The 27,013-nt window shown below is 40.9% G+C and overlaps 1 protein-coding gene across 1 annotated transcript in view; it reads left to right on the top strand.

Annotated features, from left to right (window-relative positions):
* thada (THADA armadillo repeat containing) overlaps positions 1-27,013 on the top strand; it is a 131,950-nt gene extending 104,937 nt beyond the window's left edge. Inside the window, exons 32-38 of the mRNA XM_042009678.1 lie at positions 612-988; positions 4,619-4,743; positions 7,504-7,576; positions 9,279-9,429; positions 9,524-9,646; positions 23,614-23,795; positions 26,420-27,013. Of these exons, the coding sequence (XP_041865612.1) occupies positions 612-988; positions 4,619-4,743; positions 7,504-7,576; positions 9,279-9,429; positions 9,524-9,646; positions 23,614-23,795; positions 26,420-26,743 (1,355 nt within the window). The 3' untranslated portion in view covers positions 26,744-27,013. The remainder of the gene's footprint in view (positions 1-611; positions 989-4,618; positions 4,744-7,503; positions 7,577-9,278; positions 9,430-9,523; positions 9,647-23,613; positions 23,796-26,419) is intronic.

Here is a 27,013-nt window from a genome sequence, read left to right as displayed (position 1 = left end):
ACCTTGAGTAAAGCAACCCCACAGCATGATGGTGCCACCACCATTTTCACCATGGCTGGGTAAGCTGTTCCTTTGGTGATGTGATTTTTCTTTTGGCATTGTGGTCAGAAACTTATTTTCCCTCATGCTTTTAGGAGACTTTTTTAATTCCCAGATTATAGCCAGGCTCAGACGTTTTTCATTGTCAGAAAAGGCTTCAATCTTACAACCCTACCCCAGAGTCCCTCCACAGCGACAATACAGGAGATTCTGTATTCTTATTCTGTCTATAGCAGCTGTTGAAGGCTCTGACTTCAACTTCCTTTTTATCACAGTAATCTGGTTTTAATTATAGTAGTTATTATCATTATTATTGTTTAATTTTTGTTCACCTGGAGTGAGATGCTTGTTACTGGTGTAAAAGTGGAGTCTCAGAATTCCACCAGCACAAGCAAATTGATCCATGTATGTCAGGCTCCACATGCACACGCATTTAATGATTGCACAGGAACCTTTTTAAACTAAGAAACGATCACATATGTGAGGTTGGGGGTAAAAATCTGAGCAAAACAGTCAAAATAAATCATATAACACACATTTGTAACTGTTACAAAACTGTTTTCTTTCCATAGACTTAGACGTCAGCACACTCCGTCAGGAGACCCTTTCGATCCTGATGTCCTCCGAACTGGTCACGTCTGAGCCTTCCCCTGCTGCGATTGGACCAGGTAGCATTCAGTACCTGCTCAGCCTGACCCAGGTGGCCCTTAGCGCCACTGTGGAGGTCCCCGAGCGGTGGGGTGGCTCTCATCTAATGAGCCGACTCCTGGAGTGTCTGCTGCGCTGCCCACACTATGAGGTGAGGGAGCTGGCAGTGGAGGGCATCCTGAAGAGGCTGAAGGAGGAGGAAGAGGAAGAGAAAAGGAGGCCAGAGTGGCTGGAGGAGACCACCCTGTCTAACCTGACCAGCCTGGCTCTTCATGAGACACACCCCCAGTGTCTGGCCAAGGTGAGACCACACACACACATCACACACACATTCACACAAAAGTGTTATAGGAGGTGCACTTGTTTGTTGTGTGTTTGTTTGACAGTCTCTAGTGTCTGGTTGTTTTATAGGTGTGTTATCCACTGTATGTCCCTGTGTGCAGTCTTGTTTGAGGGTTAGGGGCTAAACCACAGAGATATTTCCTTACAGACATTTGGCTGGATTGCTCAGTTGGCAGGGCATTTGTCTCCCAAGCGGGAGACTGGAGTTTGAATCCCACAGGGGATGAATATTAACACGTTCCAGCTTTGGAGAAAAGTGTCTAAATGACTATAGAAGTTCTATAAAAAAGAATAGAATGCTAGTCACCCATAATGCCAAACACACACCCTGAGCTGACTTTCTCACTCACTCACTTCAGTTTCAGAGAAAAAATAATTTTCTTCTATTGGAGAAGAGACATTTTGCTCTTTTTGGTTCTCCTTCAAAGCTGACATGACTCAGCGCTGTCATGGGTCGGTGTGCACTTCATACAGGTTGTGATGTAAATCTCTTTTTTTCAGTTTAGTGTAATTCCTCTCCAGGATCTGCTTCACTGACCAGCCATTAATGTTTAATGTAATGGCCCCAGCCTCCGCTTGCACCAAGGACATGCCAACCCATCAGGCCAGTTGCCATAGCTCACCCTAAAGCATCCTGGTAGAGGTGTTGACCAGGGACTGTTCAGCCCAGAGATATTTTCTAAGTCTGACTGGTCATCTTCTGTGTATTTTAACAATGAATTCAGTCACGAATGTTTAGATAATCAGCTCATTCTGTTTAAAGTAAAAACGGCTTTAAAAGAAAGCTTTTTGGTTAAAATCTCTCCTAAAATGTATCACGATGTACCCAAGAGTCTAATCTTTCTATTTGTGTGTGCCTGTTCATGCAGGGTTGGCGTCACTGTTTATTTGCATGTTACAGCTATGAAAGTCTGTCCGCCTAAGCTGGCATGTTTTCTTGTGACTGTGTATATTTGAGCATGTGAGCCGCTGAGTGTGTTGCAAGACGGGAGCTCATTAAGACGAGTCGTAAAAGTCAGGATCAGCGGACATGGTCGGACCAGATGGGTCTGTGCCAGAAGTTAAATACCTTCCAGACAGCCGTGGAAGAGCACACAGACCATAGCTGTACTGCTTAGTGCTTCTGTAGTGCTGAGGGAAGAGAAGAGCTTTGACCAGATGAGTAATAACACCTGAAAAAAGCAAATAGGTTTTGTACAGATTTGCTTTATTAGTGAATGGAAAGTCAACTATTAAAAATTAAAATGGAGGAAGTTTGGAACTACCAACAGTCTGCTTTAGTCAGATTCAGTAATCTGGGTTGAAGGATCAACGTCAAGCCAAATGATCCCAATGGTTAAGATCCAGAGGTCTTTTGTGGAAATGATGTACAATTCCAGAGGGAATCCCATCAATATCAGTATATCAAATATCTAAAAGCCAATCTCATGGCAGCAACTCCGTACATTTAATCATGTAGAAAAGGTCAAGAGGTGAAGGTCAAACTGAGCATCAAAATGAGGAAGAAAGTGGATTGAAGTGTCTTTGAATGTGGCATGGTTATTAGGTCAGAGGAGAACGAGCAGACTGGTTGGAGATGATAGCATCTCTGAAGACACAGTTTGGTGGAAACCTGAAAGCATGGACTGTTTGGGCTGGTGTTGGGTAACGGTGTGGGGGATTTTTTTGTGGCACAATTGCCCCTTTTTCCACTGCAGAACCTTTTTTTTTTTTTTACCCATGATTTTGAAAATCTGGGTGCATTTCCACCAACATTACCCAGGTAAAAAACTTTTCACCCCCAAACGTTCCCTTAAAAAAGTACCTAGTAGAGGGGTAGCACTTGCTGAAACAAGATTAAAGGAGCTGAAGGACCACAACAGTCAAATTAGTTTTGACTGCCGCACCAACAAGTATTAGCCATAGAATAAATCTTCTGGAACTTTATAGTGCAGTGGAAATGTAAACAGCACAGATTACTGTGGATTATTTTACCCTGGTAAATAAGTTCTGGGTATAATAAACATTCGTGGAAATGTTGGTGGAAAACCCCCTTTTGGCCTCCTTGGTACCAGCTTGGTTTGACCACCACAGCCTACCTGAGTATTGTTGCTGACCATGTCAATCCCTTTATGACCACAGTGTAGCATCTTCTGACGATCCTTGCAGCAGGATAATGCACCATGTCGCAAAGCTGTGATATATATATATATATATAAATATATATATATATATATATATATATATATATATATATATATATATATGTATATGTAGCGATCACTGAATCCTGAATCAAATAATATATCAGCAAACATGGAATCCACTGAACTTAAATATCGTATTTTGATCGAATCTGTGACTTACACCCTAACCCATGTCTATGCTAAAGGCACCTGAATCAGTCCCAGATAATAAGAACCAAGATCTTATGAGCTAATAAAACCAAGATGAAGCAAACCATAAGCATCACCTAATTAATACCATTCTTACTTTCAAACACGATGATGGCAGCATCTTTCTGTGGGGATGTTTTACTATAACACGAGTTTAGTCAGAGCCGAGGGAAAGACGGACGCATAGGCTTGCAGAGAATGAGGTTAACATTTTATTATGACGACACCTGAACGCATCCTGCTAAGAATATACAGGAGTGTAGTTTTCTAACAGCGTTGAAGCGGCCCAGCAACAATCTGGCCCTTAACCTAATAGAGCATCTCTAGAAAACTCTCTGCCTGTTCACTGACCCTCAGCATGTGTTTTGATTGAGCTTGAAGAGATTTTGATTGGAAATGATTAAAATGATCTGGAAACTTTCTATCTGTTTAATCATAAAACCCTGAACTGACACTGACCACAGTTGGCAAAAACAGCAGTCTACAAGCTTCACATGTATATGTGCTGCTTTTTACTATCCCCACATACACAAATATACAGCCACACACACGTTTACAGACAGGCGCAGTGTGCACTCGCTTGCTCTTCACTCCACCCACACTAATCCTATAAAACAAGCTTCATTTTAAAGCTCTAATAACAAGTTGGAGCCTTGAAAAAAATAATAATCACTGAAATATGCAGAAGGAACGTCAGCATGTGTTCTTGGCTCCATGTGTGATTTTAACAGGGGTCCCACATGGAGGGAAAAACATACCCCCCCCCCCCCCCCCCCCCCCCCCCCCAAAAGGGGTAACTGGGCAAAGAAAACAGGAGGAGGTTTGGCTGAATGGATGAGACGAGCAGACACAAGGAACAATGATGGAGATGAGAAAAAAGCTCCAGGATGCCAGCAGTTCTGCTCATCTTTGAGTGCATGCACGTGCTAGTGTGTGTGTTTGTGAGAAGGCGGGAGCGAGGCAGCTGCGTAACTGTGGTTAGGGTGTGTGTTTATGTGTGTGTGCATGGAGGATGTGACTGGTGGGGTAAAAATACCCTCGGGGCAACTTCCCAGCCATGCTGCAGAGAGGACAGCAAAGCTGTGTTGATGGATGGGGCTGAGCAGCTTGCCTCAACAGAGTCAGAGGTTGTGTGTGTGTGTGTGTGTGATGGAGGTGACTGCATCAGTGTGTGTCTAGCACCTGCTCACTAGCTTTCACTTTCCCTCTTCCAGCTCCTGCAGGTGTTAAGTGCGTTGAGCTCCAGCAGTGAGCTCCTGTGGAGGGATGCTGCAAAGGTTTTATCCCAGGAGGAGGTCCTGCTGCACCTCCTCACTCTGACTCAGAACTCCACTCACAGGTCAGTTAAGCCATGTGGGTTTTTTCTTTATTGTTTTTGGTCACTGCCCAAAGTTTATGGCTATATAAGAGAATAAGAGTTTAATTTATCATTGTTTGTATAGTATCATCACTATAAGTAGTACATAAGTAGTTTATAATAGTATTCAAATTCATAATTACCTGCTAAGGAAAGCAAGAGATTACATCAACCCATCTCTTTGATTTAGTCCCCCACCCTGAGCATGTACAAGGAGTGTTATGACGTGTGGTCCAGGCCACTCTGGTACTACTACTCTCTACTGTCACATGGGGAGTAGTAGTAGAAAAGAGTTATTTTCTTAACTAGTTATTTATGGAATCAAACTGGATCAAAAGCTGGCCAATCACATGAAGAAAGTAGTCGCACCTGTAATCGCCTGTTTTTTGGGGAATTCAATTTAGTGGGGGTTGAATGCTTTTACTGGCGGCTATACGCTGATCACATCTTCAAATCTATAGAATTACAATCAGTGCATCTGATAGTCCTTTAGACTCCGTATGTTTGGGGACTCGGCTCAGTTAAGAGCTGCAGCATTGTTCTGGTCCAAGTTTGCTCTCATGCTCCACTCAAAGGAAGCAGACCTTGTAAATAATGTATTCCCCTCCTCGCTAGAGGATCAAGAACTACTGAAGAATAAACTCACTTATCTACGGGGTCTTCTTTTACCACACAAGAGCAAAACCTAGTGGTCTTGGGTTGACTGTATTTATGTCAGAACTTTCACCGTGTTCTTCCACATTTAACCACAACACAGTTCTCCCAGTGTTCCTCACAGGCGTGTAGTTTGGTTGTGTTAACCCATAAAGTCCTTTGCATTTTAGTCCACTTGGTTCACTTGAAGCAAACTGAGATTTATGTTTTTAGGTGGACCAAAGTTCACTTCTTTGTTCCGCATCAGAGTTCAGTTGCACTTTCACACCTCCCCAAACGAACTGAACTTTCAAAACAAACTAACTAGGATTCGTATCAGAGGGGCTGATGCATGTGCACCATAATAAGTGGGTTATGAAACTTTTTTTTGTCACCACCTCAAGAAGTAAAGAGCTCTCAGATACCATTTTTAAGGCCTTTAAGCCTGGTAAGGAAGTGAAAAATCAAACCAAGACTATGATTAATCATTTAGTTTAAAGAAAAATCACCCATTAGTGAACATGGAGAAAAGTCAAAGCCCAAATTTGAATAAATGTTGAACAAGAAAATCTTGCAAATGTGTCTATGTTGCATAAAGAGAAGCTAGCTAGTTGTGCAAAGTGATGTTTTTTTTCTTCCCAAAGAAATCTTGTCATGTGAAAAAGTTATTTAAAAGTTGAATTTCTTCACGGTGTTTGTTTATCATCTTTATCTGTTTGCAAAGTTGAGAGATGATTATGTTTCATTTTTGCACAAAGTTTCCATTAGTGTTTTACATGTATTTACACCTCATTTTAACCACTTTTCACAAATGAGAAATAAATGTTTATTCATATTTTCCTCCAGTTTTTTTTTTTTTTTTTCTTTTTTGCACTTCACTAAACCAGTTTCACGAATCAGTTAAAACTCCTAAATAATTCATTGCACTAGTGATGATCTGTGAAACAAAGAAAAGGGAGGAGACGGTCCCGTAGCAACCCTCTGGGATGGAAGAGATGTGAATATACAGGGGAAGATGGAGCCACACACTCCTCCTCCTCCACTGCTCACTTTTTGTTTTCTGGCTTCATGCTGAAGAGTCTTCACACTGCTGTTTACTGGCTGCTTTTCAGGTCTCCTTTCAGAGTCAGAATCCATGTGGGGGGGACACATTGGGCCACTGGCTGCACCTGGCCACTTCTCCACTCGTCCTCTTTCTTCTCTCTGAGATCTGTTTGCGAGGTTACTTGTGCATCGCAGCAGTGTTTTGCTTTCTGAACTGTCCACCAGAGTCAGTTTGAACATATAACGGAAGGAATGGAAACGTTTATGTGGCTGAAATCTGATATTTGTGCTCTTAGGCCTCCATTCGCACCATTAATTCCCCTCCATTAGATTATTCACACCTGCCGGGCCTAAAGCAGTCTTATTGTCAGTTTATGAAAGACTCATGAGTCATAAGGCCTCGCTCTTTTACCGCAAACTCGTTTGGCACATGCTGTTCTAGTGTATATGTGTGTGTGCTTATACAGTAAGCCCTTTGACATGCATTGGCAGAAACACTCCTTCCTTGACAAGCCGCTGCTGTACTTTTCTCACCCCTGAGAAGAGAATACAGCCGTGAATAAGGATTGGATTACAAAGGCTTTTAGCCCCGTGAGCCTGTTCCTGGCCATGGTTTCTGGTCCACTTCCCCCTTCGGCGCGGCCCCAGGTTTATGATTAGAGCCAGGGAGGGTTGGGATTGGGTTGCTGGTTGCCCTTGTCTGCTGAGTGATTGAATGGCACTCAGGCTATTGTGGCCCATAATGTGGTGGTGAGTACCAGCACACTTCTATTGTGGACTGTAAGTCCCCACAGTGGAGTTATGAGTGTGGAGGATGGTGGCAAAGCATTTGATGTGGTTTCCTCAGAACAACCCGAGGAACAGTTTGTCTTTTTTAAATGAAGTTTTTTTTAAAACTTTAAATCTGCTAATCTTAAATATTTAAGAGGGGGAAAAAGTCCATTTAAAAACAGTCACGTCCATTTTCTTTACCAGTAAATGGCTTTAAATCACTGGTTAGTCTCTGAGGCTGTTTACTCAGAAACAACATTCAAGACAAGGTGTTTGATTTTTCTTTTCTTTCAGTGTGGAGCTCCACTGTTCTGCCCTGACGCTGCTCTCCCAGCTGGTGGTTGAGCTGGTCATCTCTGACCCGCAGGTAAAAACTCTTTCCCATGATGCCAAACTGGAATGATACTTTGGCTCGGCTTACGGAGCAGCGCCTCCCACACTAGTCAAGTTTAACTGCTGAATTTTATGACAGTAAAAAATGGAAATGTGTCGTTTCTTCTTGTTTCTTTTAAGAATTAATTTGACTTCAGCAGGAAAGAAATTAAATGGTCCATCCTCATGAAATGAAAACCTCAAATCAATTAAAGTTGTTCAGTAACTGAATGACAACGCAAGAAAAAAAAAAAACTGACTTGACAATAATAATCTGAAGGAATCAGAACCAGAAGTGGTTCCAGTGATGGTTCAGATCTAACTTAGAACCAGTTCAGCTGCCAGAACTCCAGCGCCAGCGTTGAAAGTCGATGCAACACAAGCTCCAGCTCTTTGTAAATAACTGCATATGCTGGGAGGTGGGGGTGGGGGTGGGGGTGTAAAGACCAACCAGCATGTTTACAAATAAGGCAAATTTATTTATAAAGAACATATCAGACATGAGGCAACCCGATTTCCTCTATGTGATCAGAGGAAATTGATAACAGAACATGTACAGTGAGTTACACAGAATTAATCATCATCATAAAAAAACAATGAAGTGCTGTGACAAAAGCAAACGTTTTAAGACCTGATTTAAAAGAGCCAAGGTTTGGATCAGACTTCAGGTTTTCTGGTAGTTTGTTCCAGATATCAGGAGCAGAAAAACTGAATGTTTAGTTTGAACTCTCTGTGGCTCAGATGGCCTCAGCAGATCACATTATTCACAACCTTGTAAACCAGCAGCAACACTTTAAAATGAATTTTCTGTCTCACAGGAAGCCAGTGTAGAGATGTGAGAACCGGAGAGATATGTTCCTCTTTTCTGGTCTTTGTGAGGACACGAGCCGCAGCGTTCTGGATTAGTTGAAAAGGTCTCAGTGATTTCTTTTAGAGAGACCTGTAAAAACTCCATTGCAGTCTTTAAATCTACTGAACATAGATGATGGAAAAGTTTTTCTAAGTCATGTTGATAACCATCAGTCCCTTTATTCTAGATAATCTTTAGGTGGTAAAAGGCTGATTTGGCTGCTGCTTTAATGTGGTTGATAAGCTAAGCTCAGAGTTCAACGTGGCACCGAGATTTTTGACTTGATCCATTTTTAACATTGCTGGCTGAAGCTGGGCACTAATCTTCGCAGCGCCATCTTTGTTTCCAAAGACTATTATTTCAGATTTACAGTATCTTTATTTAGCTGAAGAGTCAATGTAGAGTTTAATCTGCAATAAAAATCTGAGCAGCAGCATCTCATTTTCCTGCCTTTTAATGTTTTCATGTTGCATCTTTGAACTCTGCACAGAGCGACGCTCACACCTACTGTTTGCAGCTCAATTTTTAAACATCGTCGGGTGTTTTGATAAACTCTGCTAGCTCAATCCCGTTTTGAAACCATGTGTGCAAATCCCATAAAATGAAAACTTTCATAAACTGCAGTTTGCTCTAGAAAACACCGCCCAGGGTGAGAAGCTTCCTTTCACCTATTTTTGTTTAGATTTTCTCTTCCAAAGATCATTTTTATGGCAGAAATAATGAAAACATTGACGTAAGCCTCTAAATAAAACAAGACGTCTTCTTAAAAATTCTCCTGTTTATAAATACCAGGAAAACTCTCATGTGGCAATAAAAAGGCATTAAAATATTTATCTGATTAATGTAGAGTTCCAGTGCAGTGGCTGGTTTGGCTCAGTGGGGGGCACTAGTGGGCTCATGCTGTGGTGTGGAGCAGCCTGTTGAAGTGAAGCTAATGGCTGCCAAGGTGCTGGTGAACTGTGCATCCACCCTCCTAACTAACCCTCATCTACCGCTGGGTGAGTCTGTCCCAAAGCATCAAGATCTCGTCATTTATCTGGAATTAAAGCTGAAATGTTTTTAACCCATGATGTGTGTGTGTGTGTGTGTCAGGTCTGTCCACTACAGCTTCACTGTGGAGGAGTGTTTTCATCCTGTTGCAGGATGAAGACCAGGAAGTCCGGGATTCTGCATCTGACTTCACCTCTAACGTCCCCGCCCACCTGCTCGGCATAGGTACGCTCCCTCACACACAGACTCGTGTTTCACACCTGCTCAGCATGGACACAGCCATGCTAATCAGCATCATTTCCACATTTGTTCACACTCCATTACAACACCAACACCAGCCAAAGCAGTGAAGCAAAGCGGCCTCATCCAGAGACTCGATTTCTTTCTCTATGTTAGTAAGTCATATATCACCTGTACTGCTCAGTGGTTTAAAACCCACCTAGCCGGAGGTTGTGGGTAACACGTTCCTCTCTGATCAGTGATGATTAAAAGCTATTTTTTCTGCTGGTGTATTTCAGTGTCCTTGTGCTTTAAAGTGAAAAAGTATATTTTTAACACCAATGTGAAAGTGGTGGAAATAAAAGACTGAATATCCACACAAAAGCAAATTAATAAGCTAAGCTAATGTGATTTGATGTGTGATTTTTTAAACTATATATCAAAACAAAGATCGCAACTATTTACTGAACAAGAAACTGGAGTCAAACTGCAGGGTTTATTCTTCATTTCTTCATTTTAATGAATGTTTCCTGTCAGTTTTCTGTCTTCCTGACATGCGTTGACATCATTTGTGATGTTGCTGCTCAGTGCTAACTGAGCATAAAGCAGTTTTTTCTCCTTTTATTTGTAGAGGCAGAAAATATGGCTGAATTCATTTTGTATATGCAGGAAAAAGTGTGAAAATTATGAGCAAATAAGATGAGCTCAGTAATAGCTGCACATAATAATAGCCTGAACTTGATGTTACTGCATCAACATCGAAGTAATCGCTGTTAAATTATAAACACCAACCTAAGTTCAAAAACATAGGACCGAAAACAATTAATAAAACAATAAAAAATACATCTAAAACGGAGGTAAAAGATAAAAGTCCTACAATAAAAACCATAAAATAAAAATAATGTGTCATACTGGAGGTGAGTAAAAGTGGGTTTTAAAAGTGGACAATGAAGGGGCCTTTCTAGCTTTCAAAAACAGATTATTCCACATTTTAGAAGCAGCAGTAGAAAACACTGTCCCCTCTGAGCTTCCCTTCAGATTTTGGTACAACCAGGAGCAGCTACCTGAGAGACTTAGCAGGAGGATACGAGAGTAGCAGCTCAGAGACGTAAAGTAGGGCCAGGCCATTAAGGATTTAAAAACAGTTAAAATATTTAAAATTAATTCTAAAATGCACAGACAGCCAGTGAAGCAAGATTTGCCAAATTTGGGTGAGATATGATCTTTCTTACATGCATAATTACGTTATAAAGGCATGCATTACTGTTTCAAAGAGCTTTCTTGAAAGGATGAACTTCACCTTCACCTGCTGCCTTAAATGAAACTAGCTGGGCTTCACTGCTGCACTACTCTGGTAGTCAAGTTTAAAAGCACTGTCCATCCTAAAGGTTAGGTTTGTGTCTGTTGGCTTTATATGCTGTGCGAAAGGGGTCTAAGTGAAATTGGGGGGCATCGCATGAGCCACTGGGTCCAAATATGAGTGCATCTGTTTGTTTTTTGTTTGTTTTGTTTTGTTTTTATTATTAAACGGAAGCAGGAAGTAAATAAAGCGAGAAAAGCAGGGACCCTAAAATAGGACCCTGGGGAACCCCACAAAACAAGAGCAGAGGAGGATTCAGAACCAGCAACACTTACACAAATGGTTCTGTCAAATAAGACCTGAACCATTTCAAAGCAAGACCACTAAATAGCCACAAGATGTTGTAAACGATATAATAAAATGTTGTGGTCCACTGTTTCAAAAGCAGTGGTCAAGTCAAGAAGGACGAAAACCACAGTCACCAGAATCTGATGCCAGGAGGACATTATTAAAGACTCTTAATAATGTAGACTCTGTGTTCATTAAACCAGATTGATAAACCTCCAGTATACTATGCTCGTTCAAAAAAGACTGAGAATAAACAATGTTCTCCAGGATTTTTTAAGGAAAATGAATCAATTTAATCATTTTATCGCCCAGCCCTGGTCTGGCCTGGATGAAGAAGGAAGTGAAGCTGTAGAAAATTGGGGTTTATAGCAAAATCTAAATAAAAGCACAGTGAATATTATATTTCCTGCCCACATTCTTCTCCAAACAAGCTGAAAACAAAACACAGAAATCTAAACACACCCGTGTGTATAAAAACACACAAACACATGGCAGCATTAAAAGCTGATGACATCATTTCGTGTTAAGGGTTGGGGAGCATTCCTGGAATGAAGGGTGCTAATTCTAGTTTAGCAGTATGGACGTGAGAATGAAGTGTGTGTGTCTGTGTGTCTGTGTGTGTGTGTGTGTGTGTGTGTCTGTGTGTATGTGGTTATGTGTCATTGTGGAATGTTTGAGGCCTGTTTTCTGAAAAAGCATTTAATGGCAAGTTTCACCCGATGGAGTCTGCTAACATTTGATCCCTCAACGTTCAAACGCTCCCTTCTCCTCCTCCTTCGTCCAGCTTCCTGTCCTCACAACAATCACTTCCTGTGCTTTTCCAGCTTCCCTCCAGGAGCCACCCTTATTGTGCTTTTCGCCACTGATATTATCTCATAACATAACACGAGGTACCACAAACATCTTCAAGAAAAGTCTCACAGCAAAGTGTTGTTGGATGGAAGGACAGCGTCGAGGGACATGGACTCATTTTTGTTTTCTTTGAAGTCGTTGCTACATTTTTTTTTTATTTGTTCATAAAAGATAACTTAAAAAAAGAAGAAATATCTTTGAAAACAGCATGTTTCATGATCAGAGGGCCCAGGAAATGCATTTAAAATTCCTTGAAGTGTTTTGATACCAGTATTTATCCAAATACAATGCATGTGTGTGTGTGTGTGTTCAATGTGTGTTTATGTACATAAGGCCAGACGGGGTGAAGATAAGCTGTCAGCTAAAAATCTTATAGAGATGGAGGCCAACAGCATGACTAAGATGGAAGCGTTTTCTTTCTCTACAACAGGAAGAGAACACAATGGACATAATTACAGAGGGTGTGTGTGTGTGTAGAAAAGTGAGTGGGACATCCTCCTCCATTTATTCACTGCTCATTTGGAGATAGTTTACTGCGTTTGTGGGAGTCTGAGAGTGTGTCACTTTCCGTAAAATAGCCTACGTTTCCTCTTTGATGCTGGGGAGGAAAAAGTGAGCGAGTGTTTGTCTCCTTTCTGAGCTTTCACTTCTCGACCAAGTCATTCAGATGACCATGAGACCTGCACCAGATATCTCGTCCATCTGAAAACGTGTCAAATGTGGTAAAGGAATGCAGCGCATGACAAATGGAGGAAGACGTGGGACAGTAAATTGGTGATCTCTCATGGAACATTTTCTTGACTTGGCCCGGAAAGTCAAATTCCTTACACAAATGAAAAAACAAACCCTAATAATATCACATCCTTATGAACATTTAAGGGTAAAAAGGGCCTTTACAGGAGAAAAAATGTTGCATTTCCTCTTTAAAGCTTAGCAGTCTTTAAAGGAATTGTGTTAGTGAGCTGGAAAGTCATTTGGAGCATATTTAGTGATCGTGATTGAAAGAGTTGCTCTACCAGGTCAAATCTTATCACTGACAGAAAGGCGGTACCTTAATTCTGTAAAACCAGAGGGTTTTGTAGGGGGTGCAAGCGTGTCCTTTGTGTGGACAGTTTAGCAACATATACATGGTTAAATATTTTCACATTTTTAAATAGTAAGAAATTTAATAGTTTATGTGGCTATCATCCCAATATGAGGCTGTTTTATTTTAATCAGCACCTGGTAGCAATGCATTACTTCTACCACAAGGTGGCGTAAATTTAACAAACCGTCTCCTCTTTGCTGTTGCTGGGCTCTGGTACAATTTTACAATCTCATCAAGAAAAACATTCTGAGGAAAGTGAGTTTTGAAAAGAGGTTTGTCTCCACACTTTCATGGATAACGCTCACAACTGAGTCATATATAACTATCACATGATCACGTACTTAATTGGAAAATACACAGAGCTGTTCTGCAGACCAAAGAAGTGACAGAGGGACATACTGAAATAAAAACCTTGTAAATTTGCTTTCCACTACTGCTGAACACGGAGGACTAAATGCAAAAGTAACACGTTTACATGACGATGATAGCAACATGATGTTAGCCAACAACATTGGGGTATTTCAAGAATTGCTGAATGATTCTCAGCTATTTATAATAGTATTTTGACTTGAAATATGCATCAATAGCATGTACGCGGCTGCGTTTTACCATGACGTATGTTTATATTGAAGCGGATCACATGGCCTAGTCAGCCTAGTAAGCTACTGAGGCATATGAGCTTGCAACCCTCAGCAGCTGACAAGAAATGACTAAAACGAATTTCTTGATTGTTGTTATTGTGTTAGCCAAGTGGCTAGCTAGATGGCTTGAGTACTAAAAAATATTACTATCTTTGTATCAGTTTGGACACATTTTGCTTAAGAACATTCCTAACTGAGTGATACAACTCGTAGCATCTGGGCAGCAGCCATGATAACAGTTGTTTAAATTCTCCAAATTCTAAAGAAAGGAGCTAAAGCTTCCTTTATTACCTCCATTAGCATAAGGTACATGGAGCTTTTCTTATGTAAAAGAAAGGAATACTTTTCCCCCCACAATTCCTTGAAGAAGTAACTTTTGAGGCAATGCTTATCCAGTTGTACTAATATTGATTGATGTTAATAAAGACTGCATTAGATGTATGTAATTTTAAGGTTTATTTAGTGGTTTATAAAGGTCTTATTTATGTGACCTGCTTTTAAATTATTAGTCCTCGTAGAACCTGAGGTCCTCTCGCACCGGTCTTTTAATTGTTCCTGAAGTCAGGAAAAAAAACCTACAGCAACCTACACCTTCCATTGGCCAAGTTTCTCATTAAGTATAAAAAAGTGAGCCAATCATACATTGCATGTACAGACACGGACAATCCTCTGCACTTATCCCCGCCCATCACAGAGACTTCTGAATGAAATAACCAGGCTTATTTCTTGCCACCTCTAGAACAAGAACCAAGTTCTCTGTTCTTGTGGAGTACGTAAGAAGCTTAAGTTTGAACCCCTCTCCTAGCTCTCAGGCTTCAGAAGCTTTTTAACATTTCAGACATTCCCTCCTTTCCATTAATCTGCCAAACATGTCAGTGTGGTGTTGACTGACCCTGATCCTTTCACTTAACAATTCCTGACGGCAGCCTGAACAGGAAGCAGTCACGTTAATGGAAGCACAGGTACGGCAGCATTGGACGTGATTTAACACGTAATCTGCTTTTCAGATTAAATAAACCGGTAACAGAGCTCTCCAAACTTTCCAACAAATGGGTTACTTGCCCTTAGAAGAGGGGAGTTTTCAGCCAATCCCATCCACCTCTGGTATGTTTTGCAAAACCACAGTGCCCCACTTAGTGACCTGTATAATATCTCAGGTCAGTAGGCTGAGCCCCTGCTGTCAGACTGCCAGGGAAACAGAAACGAAATAGCTCGGCATGCTATTCCACAGCTTACAGTACAGAGCTGTGCCAGTGGAAAAAGCAGCGCTGCTGCGATCGTGTCTGTGCGTTTACTGGACACTGTGAGAGTGTGTGGTTATTTCTGTGTATCTTTCCCATTCCCCTCAGGCCAGCCAGTCAGTCTTGAACAGAAGATGTTATGTGTTTGTGTGTTTTATGACGTGCCATTGCAGAGTCAAGTATCTGAGGTGTTAGCTGCTTCAGATGCAGGCGACGACTCCTGGCCCTTTGATATTGAGTTGGGAACAGAAACCAACTCGGCAACAACACATTCACACATGCGACGCAAACAAACACACACAAGACACATGGGAAATCACAAAAATCGAAACGATCTATTACCCAATTCAGGGGGGTGGGGGGGGGGTTTAACTGCCAGTAAAAAGAAGCCTGTTAAATGTTTGTTGAATGCAGTTTCTAAGTCATTAAATGTGTATAGAAGGCTGTTTTGTTTTCCATTCGCACTACTAATGTTACTAATGCTAGAATTAAACTGATTGGATCACCAGCAAAACAGAATTTTTACAACTGAAAATTAACCATTTCTCAGAAAAATTTGGGGAAAAAACCTGTCAGACATCAAGTCAGCTGAAGCTTGTCTTCTCTTAGCTGTGATCCACAATGGGGCCATTGTCCTGGACAGGAAGAGCAAACCTAATTTAGCCCCCTCCAACGTCCCATGGACTCTCCACCAGCATCATCATCACCACCCAAATACCTCCTGACTAATTGGGTCTGAAATCAAACTCCACTCATCCTCACTGGACCTCCAGCATTGTGACAGGCTCTGGGCAGGAACAGAGGGATCATTTTCATACAGAGGGATTTGGACAGGGCAACGGTGGTTCACAGGGCATCATTTAGTGTTCTGATTGGAAACACTGAACAGATTCTGAACCAGATCCTGCTTTATATCTTTTAGTTAATATAGACAAAAGGAAGTTTGTGTATATTGGTTGTTAGTCTTTAATCCTGCTTAATATAACCCAAACCAAAGCAAATGGGCCAATTTTACCTCCATCCTGCTGCTTCTGTGGCAGAAGTAAGAAAACTCCCTTAAATGTCAGATGATCCAAAAATGGATGGCATCTGAATAACTGCATCATTTCTATGTCAGATTTTATGTTTTCAGAAACTAAATACACAATAGAAAATATTCACAGAAAGTGTTAAATTTGAGGATTTATTTTAGCCCTTTTCTCAAGAAATAAAATATGGCATGAAACACCTGTTGTATATCTGTTCTGATGTAAAAATGTTCTGTTGTTTCCACTCCAGAGAACAAACATGGCCAGAACTTTCCAGACTGAAAGAATAATCACTAATTATATGGGCAAAAAAAAATCACAAGTGAGCTGCAGTGTGAACGTAGCCTCACATTGCATAGCATGGTTTTAATTTTTGAAGACACAGACAAATGACTTTAAACAAATGTAAAATATAGAAGGTAGCCATGATAAACATGGGAATTGTTATTAAAGAAAATATACTGTTTTCTGAAGTCGTCTTCAGATGGATTGTGAAGTTCTTAACAGTAAACAGAATCTGGGAAACAATATTCTTAAGCTTATTTGTAATTACATACAAATGAAAAAAGTGTTAAGTAGAATAAGTTATAATATACTTTAACATAATGTGTAAACATGACTAGAACTGCTAGCAGGCTGTTAGCTTAGCATGTTTCTGAGTAAAGGCTAATAGTAACCTCTCCTTTTGAAAGCTTCAGACAGTAAACAATGTTGTTTTGTTAATATTTTTAATTCTTTTCTACATAATTTATTTTTGTTATTTTTTAAAAACTTATTTTGTATCATAACGTAGAAGACAAACTTGATATTTAAAATGTTATGAACATGAACTTAGCTAACTTTGTTGAGAGAGTCAAGCTAGCACTTACCCATTGTTAGAGTAAAGCTACATTTTCTTTATGGGTAGCTTTTTGTTGAACCTTAGTGAGAGTTGCATTTATTATCTCAGCTTGCTCTCTACCAAATACTGACTTAGCAATATTACCAAAATGTCAGACTGTTAGTAATTCAGACTTCCTCTTTATATGTAAATACAAAGCTGTTCCAACCCTTACAATTTGTTTTACGTAGCTTTCAAAGTTAACTGAACTCACAGGTTAATTATTAGGCTAACAAGCCACTCAGTAAATCGTGACCAAACAAGCACCCAGGAGTAACCTGCTTTGCTTACAGTCGGCAAATGTCTGTGCAGGAAACAGCCATTCATATGTTATGTACCCCACTGTTCATTCATCAGGTCGACTGGATGAGAACAACCTGACAGAGCTGAGGGACACTCATTAAACAGACGCTGTCCTATTTCAGCTCAAGGCTCACTGAGCCGTTAAACCCAGGTTTATGTCAGTCATTTGAGCAAAAATTGTAAAATATTCAGAATTTACAGGAGAATTACCCAAAATTAGATTTGTAGCTCTAACCTTTACCATCTGAATAAAGAAGCTGTTATTTCTCAGTTCACTGGATACAAGCAAACAAAGATGGTGCTTGTGCATCTTTCACCATTTTTCACCCAGACAGCAGCACAGGGAATGAGGTTTTAATCATTTGGTGAAATAAAGTCACATGACTGCAGTCTTGAGTGGTATCTGCAGCCTCGGCTGTAGCGTGCAGATACTCACTTGTGATGAGATATGAAGATATAACAGTTTAGTGTGCCTCACCTTGGTTTTTATCACAATCTGTGTGAAACTGAGTCATCTTCTTTATGCAGCTTCTGTTCTGTGTAATCATACTTTAATCTGAGAGTAGCTACAACTCATCTGAACGTTAACTGTAAACCTTACAGACTGTTGGTGAATGCAGCAGGGACTTGAGTTTCAAAGTTTATGTAAATTCTTTCTCAAGTCTGAATAATCTGAAGCAATATTTGCATAACAGACACAAATGTCTGCAAGACAAAAGAGCTTGACTTTAAAGGGCAACTCCCTTTTTAATGCATGGCCAGTTTACTACTCAGACTTTGAAAGAAAAATAAATCATTTCCTGGAGCAGCTCTCTGAAGTTTAAAAACCCTGATGTTGTCTATGCGAGTGTCTAATAGAAGATGTCTTTGAGTTGCATTATGGGATCTGTAGGATACTACAGACCATAGTTCAAGGTATGTCTTATTCGTTCTTTGGCATTGCTGACTAATAAATTGAGTTTACAGTTAATTAGTGTGAAATTTACCATTAGCTCGCATATTAAATTAAGCCACAGTTACTGTTGTTGCTACTAAAATCTGCAGATAAGAAGCCAAACAACCTACTGTCACATTTATAGCCTCCCTACAGAGCATGATCGATAATCTTTAAACCCTCTTTGATAGGCAGTGAAATGATGATGGTTGGCTTTCCGTGATGGAGACTGAGAGGAGCCTGTGTTGGCCCCCTGCTGAAGCAACCATCGACTTGTATTTGATCTTTTGACTCAACCAACCACAGGCCGGGTTTCATGACAAATGCTGCAGCAGAAAGCCTCCCAGCTTTAATCTCAGACCATTACTTTTATGTTAATGCTCTCCACTCTGCCAGCTTTGCTACTTTTGTTGTCAGGTTTCCTGTTTTAGTTGTTATTGTTGTCGTCCTTGGTCTCCACTCTCCCTGTTTCTCGTCAGCTACCAGAGGAAGTCACGGCTGTAAAGTGTGTGTTTTTATTTCACACATCTGTCGCTATCTCACACCTATGCTTCCTGGAGCCACGGCTCCAACACAGAGCGTCTGAAATGTCTCGTTTGAAGAAGAAAAAGTCTTTTTTTCAACTTGGCTGGAGGATGTGGTGTGTGTTTTTGCTACCATTAGGTGAAGATGTTTCCTTTGCAACTGAAACTTCTGTTCTTTGTGCAAATATAGATCTTTGTGACCTCTGTTGGACAGACGATCTGTCTCAGGGGTGGAGAATAAAGACCTGACTGTGGACAGCACAGGTGTAGCCGAGGGATCTGTTTGGTGGTCCAAGGCTGAGTTACAGTCAAGTTTGAGGGGGCCATATAAGCCATGGAGTGGACATCTAACCCATGACCCCAGATATTTGTATAAGTGAAGGAATGAGCTTCCATTACAGTAAATATCACAACACAAGCATGTGGAAGAACACGAGGGGGTGTCGGGATTTCTCTGATTTCACTGTCCTGACAACCCCCTGATAAACCCCAGGATCCCTTATCCTCCACTCAATGGGACATCTGACACCCCCTCCAGCTGCAGAGGTTCAGTGTGGATTTACTAAAGAGCGAAGGTCTCTTTTAATTTAGTTGGGTGACTTAAATGGTGCGACTGTTAATAAGAAACAATGTGGCTGCAGTAGGTCATGCAGACTGACCATATTATTAATACCTCACAGTCAATAATAAATCCACTACGAAGCAAAATAAATACATTTATTTATATGTTTCCTTTTTATCTTGTAATATGTAGACTGCTGTTCAGGCTCTGTTTGGTGTGAGTTTCTCACAGGAAAAATGAATGTGACACTCTAATTTAAACCATATGCATACAGTTCGTGAGATGAGCTGCGTTGCAACAGAGAGGAAATGAATCGATACAAAACTAGATCAGATTACTAGCATTTTATTTATATTCTTTACATTTGTTGGAGGTGTAAAAGTTCTGTAAATGCAGCCTTAATTTAGATTTATTGAGAATTGGTTGTCAAAGTCTTTATATATTATTCTAAAACTTGATATTAGCTTTATTTTCATTCCTTATGATGGCTTGACTCAAGGTCCACTCACTAGTTTTCCCTGAGATGTCAGCATTAGTACATATTGTTGTTAATAAACAACTACCATCAGAAGTTTTCATCAACTTATTTGATAGCACATATTAAAGTTGTGTTTTGAAAAAAAAATGAAGGAAATGGTTTGTATTTTGTAAAAAGGTTCTCTTGTCCAGACAATTACAAATGGCCAACACTCAGCGAGATGAATGAACCCAGCCTACCCAGTTGAAAGAACACATGAAGACTCTGTGTGTGTTGTTTTATTTCAGGTTGAGACTTAAATATTTTCAGCTGTTCTTGCCTTGTTATTTCCAGTTTTGAAGCTGGACTAGTTTCTTAAAGATTTGGAAATCTGGAACTCAAACCAGCAACCCCTCTGCCTCCTGAGCCATGCTTACTTCCTTTTACCTCACTATTATAAAATCTTGATGTTTAGTCATAAATATGGAAGTTTGCTGTGTAATATTGGCATTAAGGTCAGCTGAATTTGGTTAAACTTGAGACGTTTCTGGTCATTTCGGTGTAGTTTTCTTCTTCCTGCTCCTTTTCAAGCATGGTTGTGCCTTAAGATGTGCTTTTTATTTGTTTTGTATATTTCTGTGTTGCTTGTGCATAGCCGTGTGAGAAATAAAGGAAGCCCAACCGTGGCCTCTGGTCACCGGTGGCTCTTCGTGTCAGTGTGGTGGATAAGAACCTTAAAGCAGCTTATGAAAACATAAATGTGTCTGTCACTAATAAGGCAACCAAAGATCCAAAGAGTTCAGTTTAAAAAAAATGATGCAGCTGCTGTACTGATTCTACAAATTACACAAGGTTGTTGGACCTTTAGCTTTGCTCTGCAATGGAAAAAATACAGAGACGTGAATTTGGACAAAAATCTGCTTTGTGAAGGTTATGAAGTGTTAAGATAATAACATCGTTGCTCTCGTCACTTTGTTTCTTGCTATTTATGATTTTTGACTCTTTGTTTATGCTGTTAGGACTGCACATCTTTCCATCTTTGTTTTTAAAATATGGCCATCTGCAGGTTCTGTGGACACCTCCACGAATGTATGACACGGCTTTAATGTCCATCAGGAGCACCAGTAAAAGTGTGTGCCCTTGTGATTACGCCGCACACACCTCTACCCATTCATTCAACAACTGTTATTGTCATAGCGGATTATCTCACTGTCTTTCCCTACAATACTGGATTACTGCTAAACTCATGCCAGCATACACACATATACTCACGCCTAACACACATCCAGCTAACAGCCTGAAAGACTATCCCCTTGAGAAAGGAGGCATTTAGCAGCAAAGGCTCGAGGAGGGAAATCATGTTAAGCGATGTGTGAAACCGCTGTAGAAAAGTAGATAAATTGAATGCAGCTAAAATTTCCTATTATGTCCCTTAATATTTGGGAGGGTGTGTTGTGTGTGGACTTTCAAGGCTTGACTTCAGATGCAGGGCTGTTCCAGAGAAAGGCGGCTTCTTGGTAAAGAAAGGAATTTGTCACTCAAGCTCTTAAACTCTTAAATCTCCTCTAATACACTACAATCAACAGGCTCTAGTGTTCACAGACCAGGTCTGCGCTCAGACTTCAGGCTCTGCTCCGATTTTACGCCTCTTCTGTGAAGATGAAAAGCAATCTGGGTTCCCAACTGTGGTTTTAACTGTATGTGTGCTGAATGGTGTTGGTATACCTCCACCTTTCCTCCCGCCTTCCTCTCTTCCCACAGTGGTCGTGTTTTGGCTAGAGGCTTTGAAAGCCTTTTGAAGTCTCTGGTGTTATCAGGGTGTCAGCTGTGGTGAGGATGGTCAAGGTGGGAAAACAACACAGAAAAACACATAGGACACACAACCTCTGTGTCAGATAGTTGCTAATCTGGGGTTTACTTTGTGTCTTTGCACTCAAAACCATGTTTTTAATTTAATGACATCACTCTAAAGTCAGGAAATAACATGTAAAAAAAATAAAAAAGAAGGGGAAACAACACATTCGTGCTCCTTCATCCATTCATCAACCTCGTAAACAGCGTTAAGAGCAACACTTGCAGTTTAAGTGCATGTTGGTGCAACTTGCAGAATATTTTTGAATCTGCTCACACACCCTCATCATGGCTGGTTATATGAGTTATAGTTTTGTTTCTCAGAAGGCCATCCAAGCCCAGAGAAGACACACATGCGCCTACACACACTAAGTTTGGAACACTGCATCATTCAAGCACTGAAACTCCAGTTCTGACACTTTTAGGGCCACTGCTGAAGGAAATCCTCTGAAAGTAGACTATGCGTTTTCACGCAGCATTTTTGTTCTTACTATGTGAATTTTACCATGTTGGTTGAAATAATAAATAGGGGACTGGACATACTGGAACTACTTTGACGACATTTTGAGCTAGAAAGCATCATTTATGGTGAGAAGCAGCTAATGAAAGCATAAAACCAAACGTGGTTTCAAGACAGGGCGGGCAGCGGGGGTCCATCACTATTTTGTTGATGCATGAAGGGGGTCCACTGGGAACCACTGACCTATTGGACTGGGATCTTGCGTCTGCGGGGGAGGGGGGCTCTGGCCACCCTGGATGGCCGGTGCCTGGCAGGGTCGGCGGCTGCTGATCCTGAGGTGTCTGGCTGGGGCCTTCTTCTACCGCCCTTTGGATGGGTCTGGGGTGGTCTTCATGGTGGGGTGGCTTGGGTTCGTGCTCCGGGATTGCTGCTGATGGCCCGGGTCTCTGGTCTGCCTTTGGCCTGATCAGTCCTCATTCCTCATACTCTGCATGCTGATAGTCACTGAGTTGTCCAGTGGGTTTATACATTGTTTAGGGTTTTTTTTTTTTTTTGGTGAGTGTGTGTCTGTTTGGTTGTTGTTGGATAGTGTTTGTTTTCTTTTGTCTTGGTTATGTTTTTTTAGGAACTCCTGATGATTGTCAGCTTAGTTTACCTGTAAAAGCTGTAGGAAATTCTCTGCTGTGTTCCTGTACAGGTGTAGCAGTTAGTTGTCTGGTGTTAGATCGGATTGAAGGGTCGTTGCTTCTATTTATCTTTATGTATCTTTGTCTCTTCTTCCTTTTTTCCATTTTCCTTTTTACTTCTTTTTATTACTTTTCTTTTTTTTCTGTCCCCTCCAGTCAGGTCCAGCAAGATTATCAGATTATCAAGAGGAGCCTAATACCCATAAAGCTTCTCTTGGCAAAGCAAATTTGTTCGGCACAACACAGCAGCCAGACCGTCATTCTGTTTGCTACAATGCTTAGCAGAACAAGTTAAAAAAAGAAAAAAAACAATACTCAGGTAGGCTGTGGTGGTTAAATAGGTACTAAGGGACCCAAAGTGGGCCAAGAAAAGATCCCCCACACCATCACACCACCAGCAGCCTTCACCGTTGATCCAGGCAGGATGGATCCATGTTTTCATGATGTTTTCCACATAATTCAGATCCTATGGGGCCATTCAGATCCAATGTGGAGCTGAAATTGAGTTATTTGATAACTTGACTTCCTGTTGTTTTTCTATCATCTCCAACCAGTCTGCCCATTTTCCTCTAACCTCTGACTTCAACAAGACATTCTGGTCCAGACAGCTGCTGCTCACTGGATATTTTCTCTTCAGACCATCCTCTGTAAACCATAGAGATGGTTGTGGGTGAAAATCCCAGTAAATACTCAGATCAACAACCATGTTCAAAGTCACTTAAATGCATTGAGATGCTGCCATGTGATTGGTTGATTAACTGTTTGTGTTAACAATCATTTAAGCTTATATGATCATTTTTTGTTGTCTTTTGTCCTCAGATGTGGCCGGTGTGTCTGTGTGTCCTCCAGCAGCTCTGGACTCGGGCATGGAGCTCCTGTGTCGCCTGTTTGAGCTGTGGGGTCAGGTGGGAGCAGGTGTCCTCGTTCTCACACAGTGGCTGTTGGAAAAGGAGGATGGCAATGAAGATGAATCTGCAGCTGCTGATGAAGTTCCCAGTCTAGTGAGAATCTGTTTGTGTAACCCAGGACTTTACAAGTTATCATTCAGTCCTCAGCAGGTATTAAAATGAGATAAATTCAACCTCAGATGAACCTAAAAATGACAAACAACACTTTGTCATCGTTTTTGTTTAACAAAAACTAAGCCAAAATACAAAAGCAGTGTTTAAAAACTAAATAAACCTGCTTTTATTGGAATTCAGAGAGGAAGTAGCGGCCAAGTCCTGCTTGTCAGATGTATTTGATTAATTGATCATCAACAGGTGTGAGCTTCTCTATAAAGGCAGACATTTTGGTTCTTTTGCTGGTCTGGAGCATGTAGGCGTGTTAAGACAATGCCAAGAGTAAAAAACATCAAAATATCAATCTGGGAAGGGTTATGAGGACATTTCCAAATAATTTAGAGTCAATCATTCTACAGTGTGGAGAATTATTCACAAGTGGAAAACATTCAAGATAGTTGTCAATCTTCCCAGGAGTGAACGTCCCAGCAAGTTGAGCCAAAATCAGACCATCAGAGAAACTGCAAAAAGCCCAAGATGCATCTCAGATGCTCCAGGCCTCAGTTAGCATGCTAAATGTTGGAGTTCATGAGAGCACAATTAGAAAAAAACTGAACTACTATGGCCTTTTTGGAAGGGTTGCAGGAGAAAGCCTCTTCTCTCTAAAAAGGACATGATAGCACAGCAAAGTTTCATCTAAACAAACCACAAGACAACTGGCTGACAATGTCCTTTGGACAGACCAGACCAGAGATCTTTGGTCATGATGCACGGCAGCCTGTTTGGAGATAAACAAACACAGCATATCAGCGTATCTCAGACCAGCTATCCAGCTCTTGAGTCTGGATAGATGTCCTGTGGCTGCAAAACAAGCCCCAATCATCAGTAAGGAGGGCTGATGACTGGGGCTTGTTTTGCAGCCACAGGGCATGGACACCTTGCATCCTTTAGTTGACCATGAAGCCAACTGTTTACCAAAGTAATCTAGAATCGGATACAAGGCCATCTGTCTGACAATTAAAGTTTGGTCAACACGACAATGATCTCAAGTAAGCAGGAGATCAGCAACAGAATGCCTGAAACAAAAATAAAGTTCTTGCAGTGATCCACTCAAAGTCCAGATCTCAGTTCAGTTAATATACTGGTAATCATAAGAAAGAGGCCACAAGACCGTTAACATCACGCAAAAGTGATTCAAGGTATTGTTGCTAAAGAGAATGTCACAGGTTCACGTAGTTCATCTGAGGTTGTGTAAACTTAATTGTAAGACTTAGTAAAGACCAGAAATGACTAAACACTGAAAGAGGCTGCGCCCTTCCACACGTACCATGGAAGACGTGCAATATGTTCGCGAGCTGCATGTAATAATGTTGACATTCATCACTGGAAACTGTTTACTGTTGCAGTTTCATTACCCTCATTTGCTATTGCCACACAAGGCGTCGGGAATTCTTAAAATGAAATATGGGTGCTGATACTACTTAAAAATATCAGCTCAGCTGGGTTTACATCTTGAACGTGTAGAAATACAGGGATGCAGTTTGTTTCTCATGTTTTGTTCTGCTCGCACTATTAGTCAAAACAGCTGAATGCACTGAGACACCAAGGTTTCTTTTTTCCACCCACACTTTGTTTATGTGCTGGTGTGCTGCAACAGGTGATGTAGGACAGCTTTAAGCAACGTAACTGTAAACGGCTTCTTGAGGCAGAACACAAAGATATAAATCAAGGTCATGAATTTTTAAGTTAACTATGATCAATGTTTTTATTCAAACTATAAGTCAAATGGCTGTTCATTATGTAAAAACTGTCACAATAACATTATGCTACTTTATTTTACAGTTTCTTCAGTTCAGTGGATCATTTTGCTGTTTTCGAGCTCTGTTTTGGTTTTCTGGGCTGTTTGGGTTTAGTTTTACTGTTTTTCTCCAGCCCAGATAAAAGAGCTCCCAGCCGTAGCGGTGGGCGGCTCAATACCAACGTTGGACTCAATATTGATCAGTACTAATGTGATCACATCAATACATTAATGTAACTTGAAAACTGTCAGAATCCTCATAAATAAGGAGGATAAAGTGTTTTTTAGTGGTTCGCTGCTGTTACAAGCCAACATGCCAAAAATCTGCTTCTCTTCCCGAGATGGTGCCAAATTCAGATTTTTATCTTGTGTTTAAAAACTTTGCTGTTCATGCATTAAAAAATTAATGTGTTCATTCCACAGATTAATCACTTTGCATTAACACATTTTGACAGCCCAGTTAAAAAGTGTTGTATTAGAATCGACGATTCTGGCCCTTTATTTGGATCAATACCAGATTTTGCAGTGTCCTACATCCCTGTCCTGCAGGCAGATGTTTTTAGTGGGAAAATTAAACTAAATGCCACTAAGCATATATGGCGACAAACTGGTTAATATTTTATCCGGTTTCCTTGACATCTTTTAGGGACAACGAATAGAAATTACCCTTGAGCTAAAATCCGGCTTATTTGCATTCATATCTTATGGACTGTTCATTAACTTGCAGAGTCCCGTCCTAAATGAGCAAATTAAAATTAAAATGGTGAAAACAGAGGAGCAAGACCAATTCAAAGAGCTCTAACCCACTCATTTTTACTTTAACCAGGAAGAAGAGGACTTCCTGTTTGAGAAGGGGGATCTGAACCTCTGGGCCGAGCCTCTCCAGTGGGTGAAGCTGCTTCACCGACACCTCTGCTCCATCATCCTGAAATTCAATCAGAACCGGGAAGCAGAGGCTATAACATCACAGCAGGTCCACCAAATCCGCACCCAGGCCCAAGCCAAGGCCCTCGGCTCCCAGCAGGCCCTGGACATCCTCCCAGCCCTGCCTCAGTTCTGCTGCCCCATGGAGCACGCCCGGCTGACCCTGCAGCACCGCAGGGCCACGCTGGCTCTGGATGCGCTGGACAAACTGAGCAGAAAGAGTTAGCAATGCTAACTGTATTTTAGCATGAACAGGATGTCAGACATTTCAATGAAGTGGTGAGCTTTATGAAGCACAAACAGGCTCTCCGGTCCAGTCTTTTAATACACAAATAAAGCCAACTGTAGATTTTTTTCTTTTACCTCGTACTTGCAAATAATTGTATGTCGTATAAATGTTAGCTGGAAGTGTTTTTATTTACGACTACCTGTGTAGTTACGCTGTTTATTCCATTGTTTTTCCCTGAAATGAAAGCCAGAAATGATATTAACACCA

This window comes from Melanotaenia boesemani, chromosome 16, assembly GCF_017639745.1.
Source record: "Melanotaenia boesemani isolate fMelBoe1 chromosome 16, fMelBoe1.pri, whole genome shotgun sequence".
NCBI lineage: Eukaryota > Metazoa > Chordata > Actinopteri > Atheriniformes > Melanotaeniidae > Melanotaenia > Melanotaenia boesemani.
The sequence above is the reverse complement of the archived record's forward strand: the minus strand, read 5'-3'. Positions and strand labels throughout refer to the sequence as shown.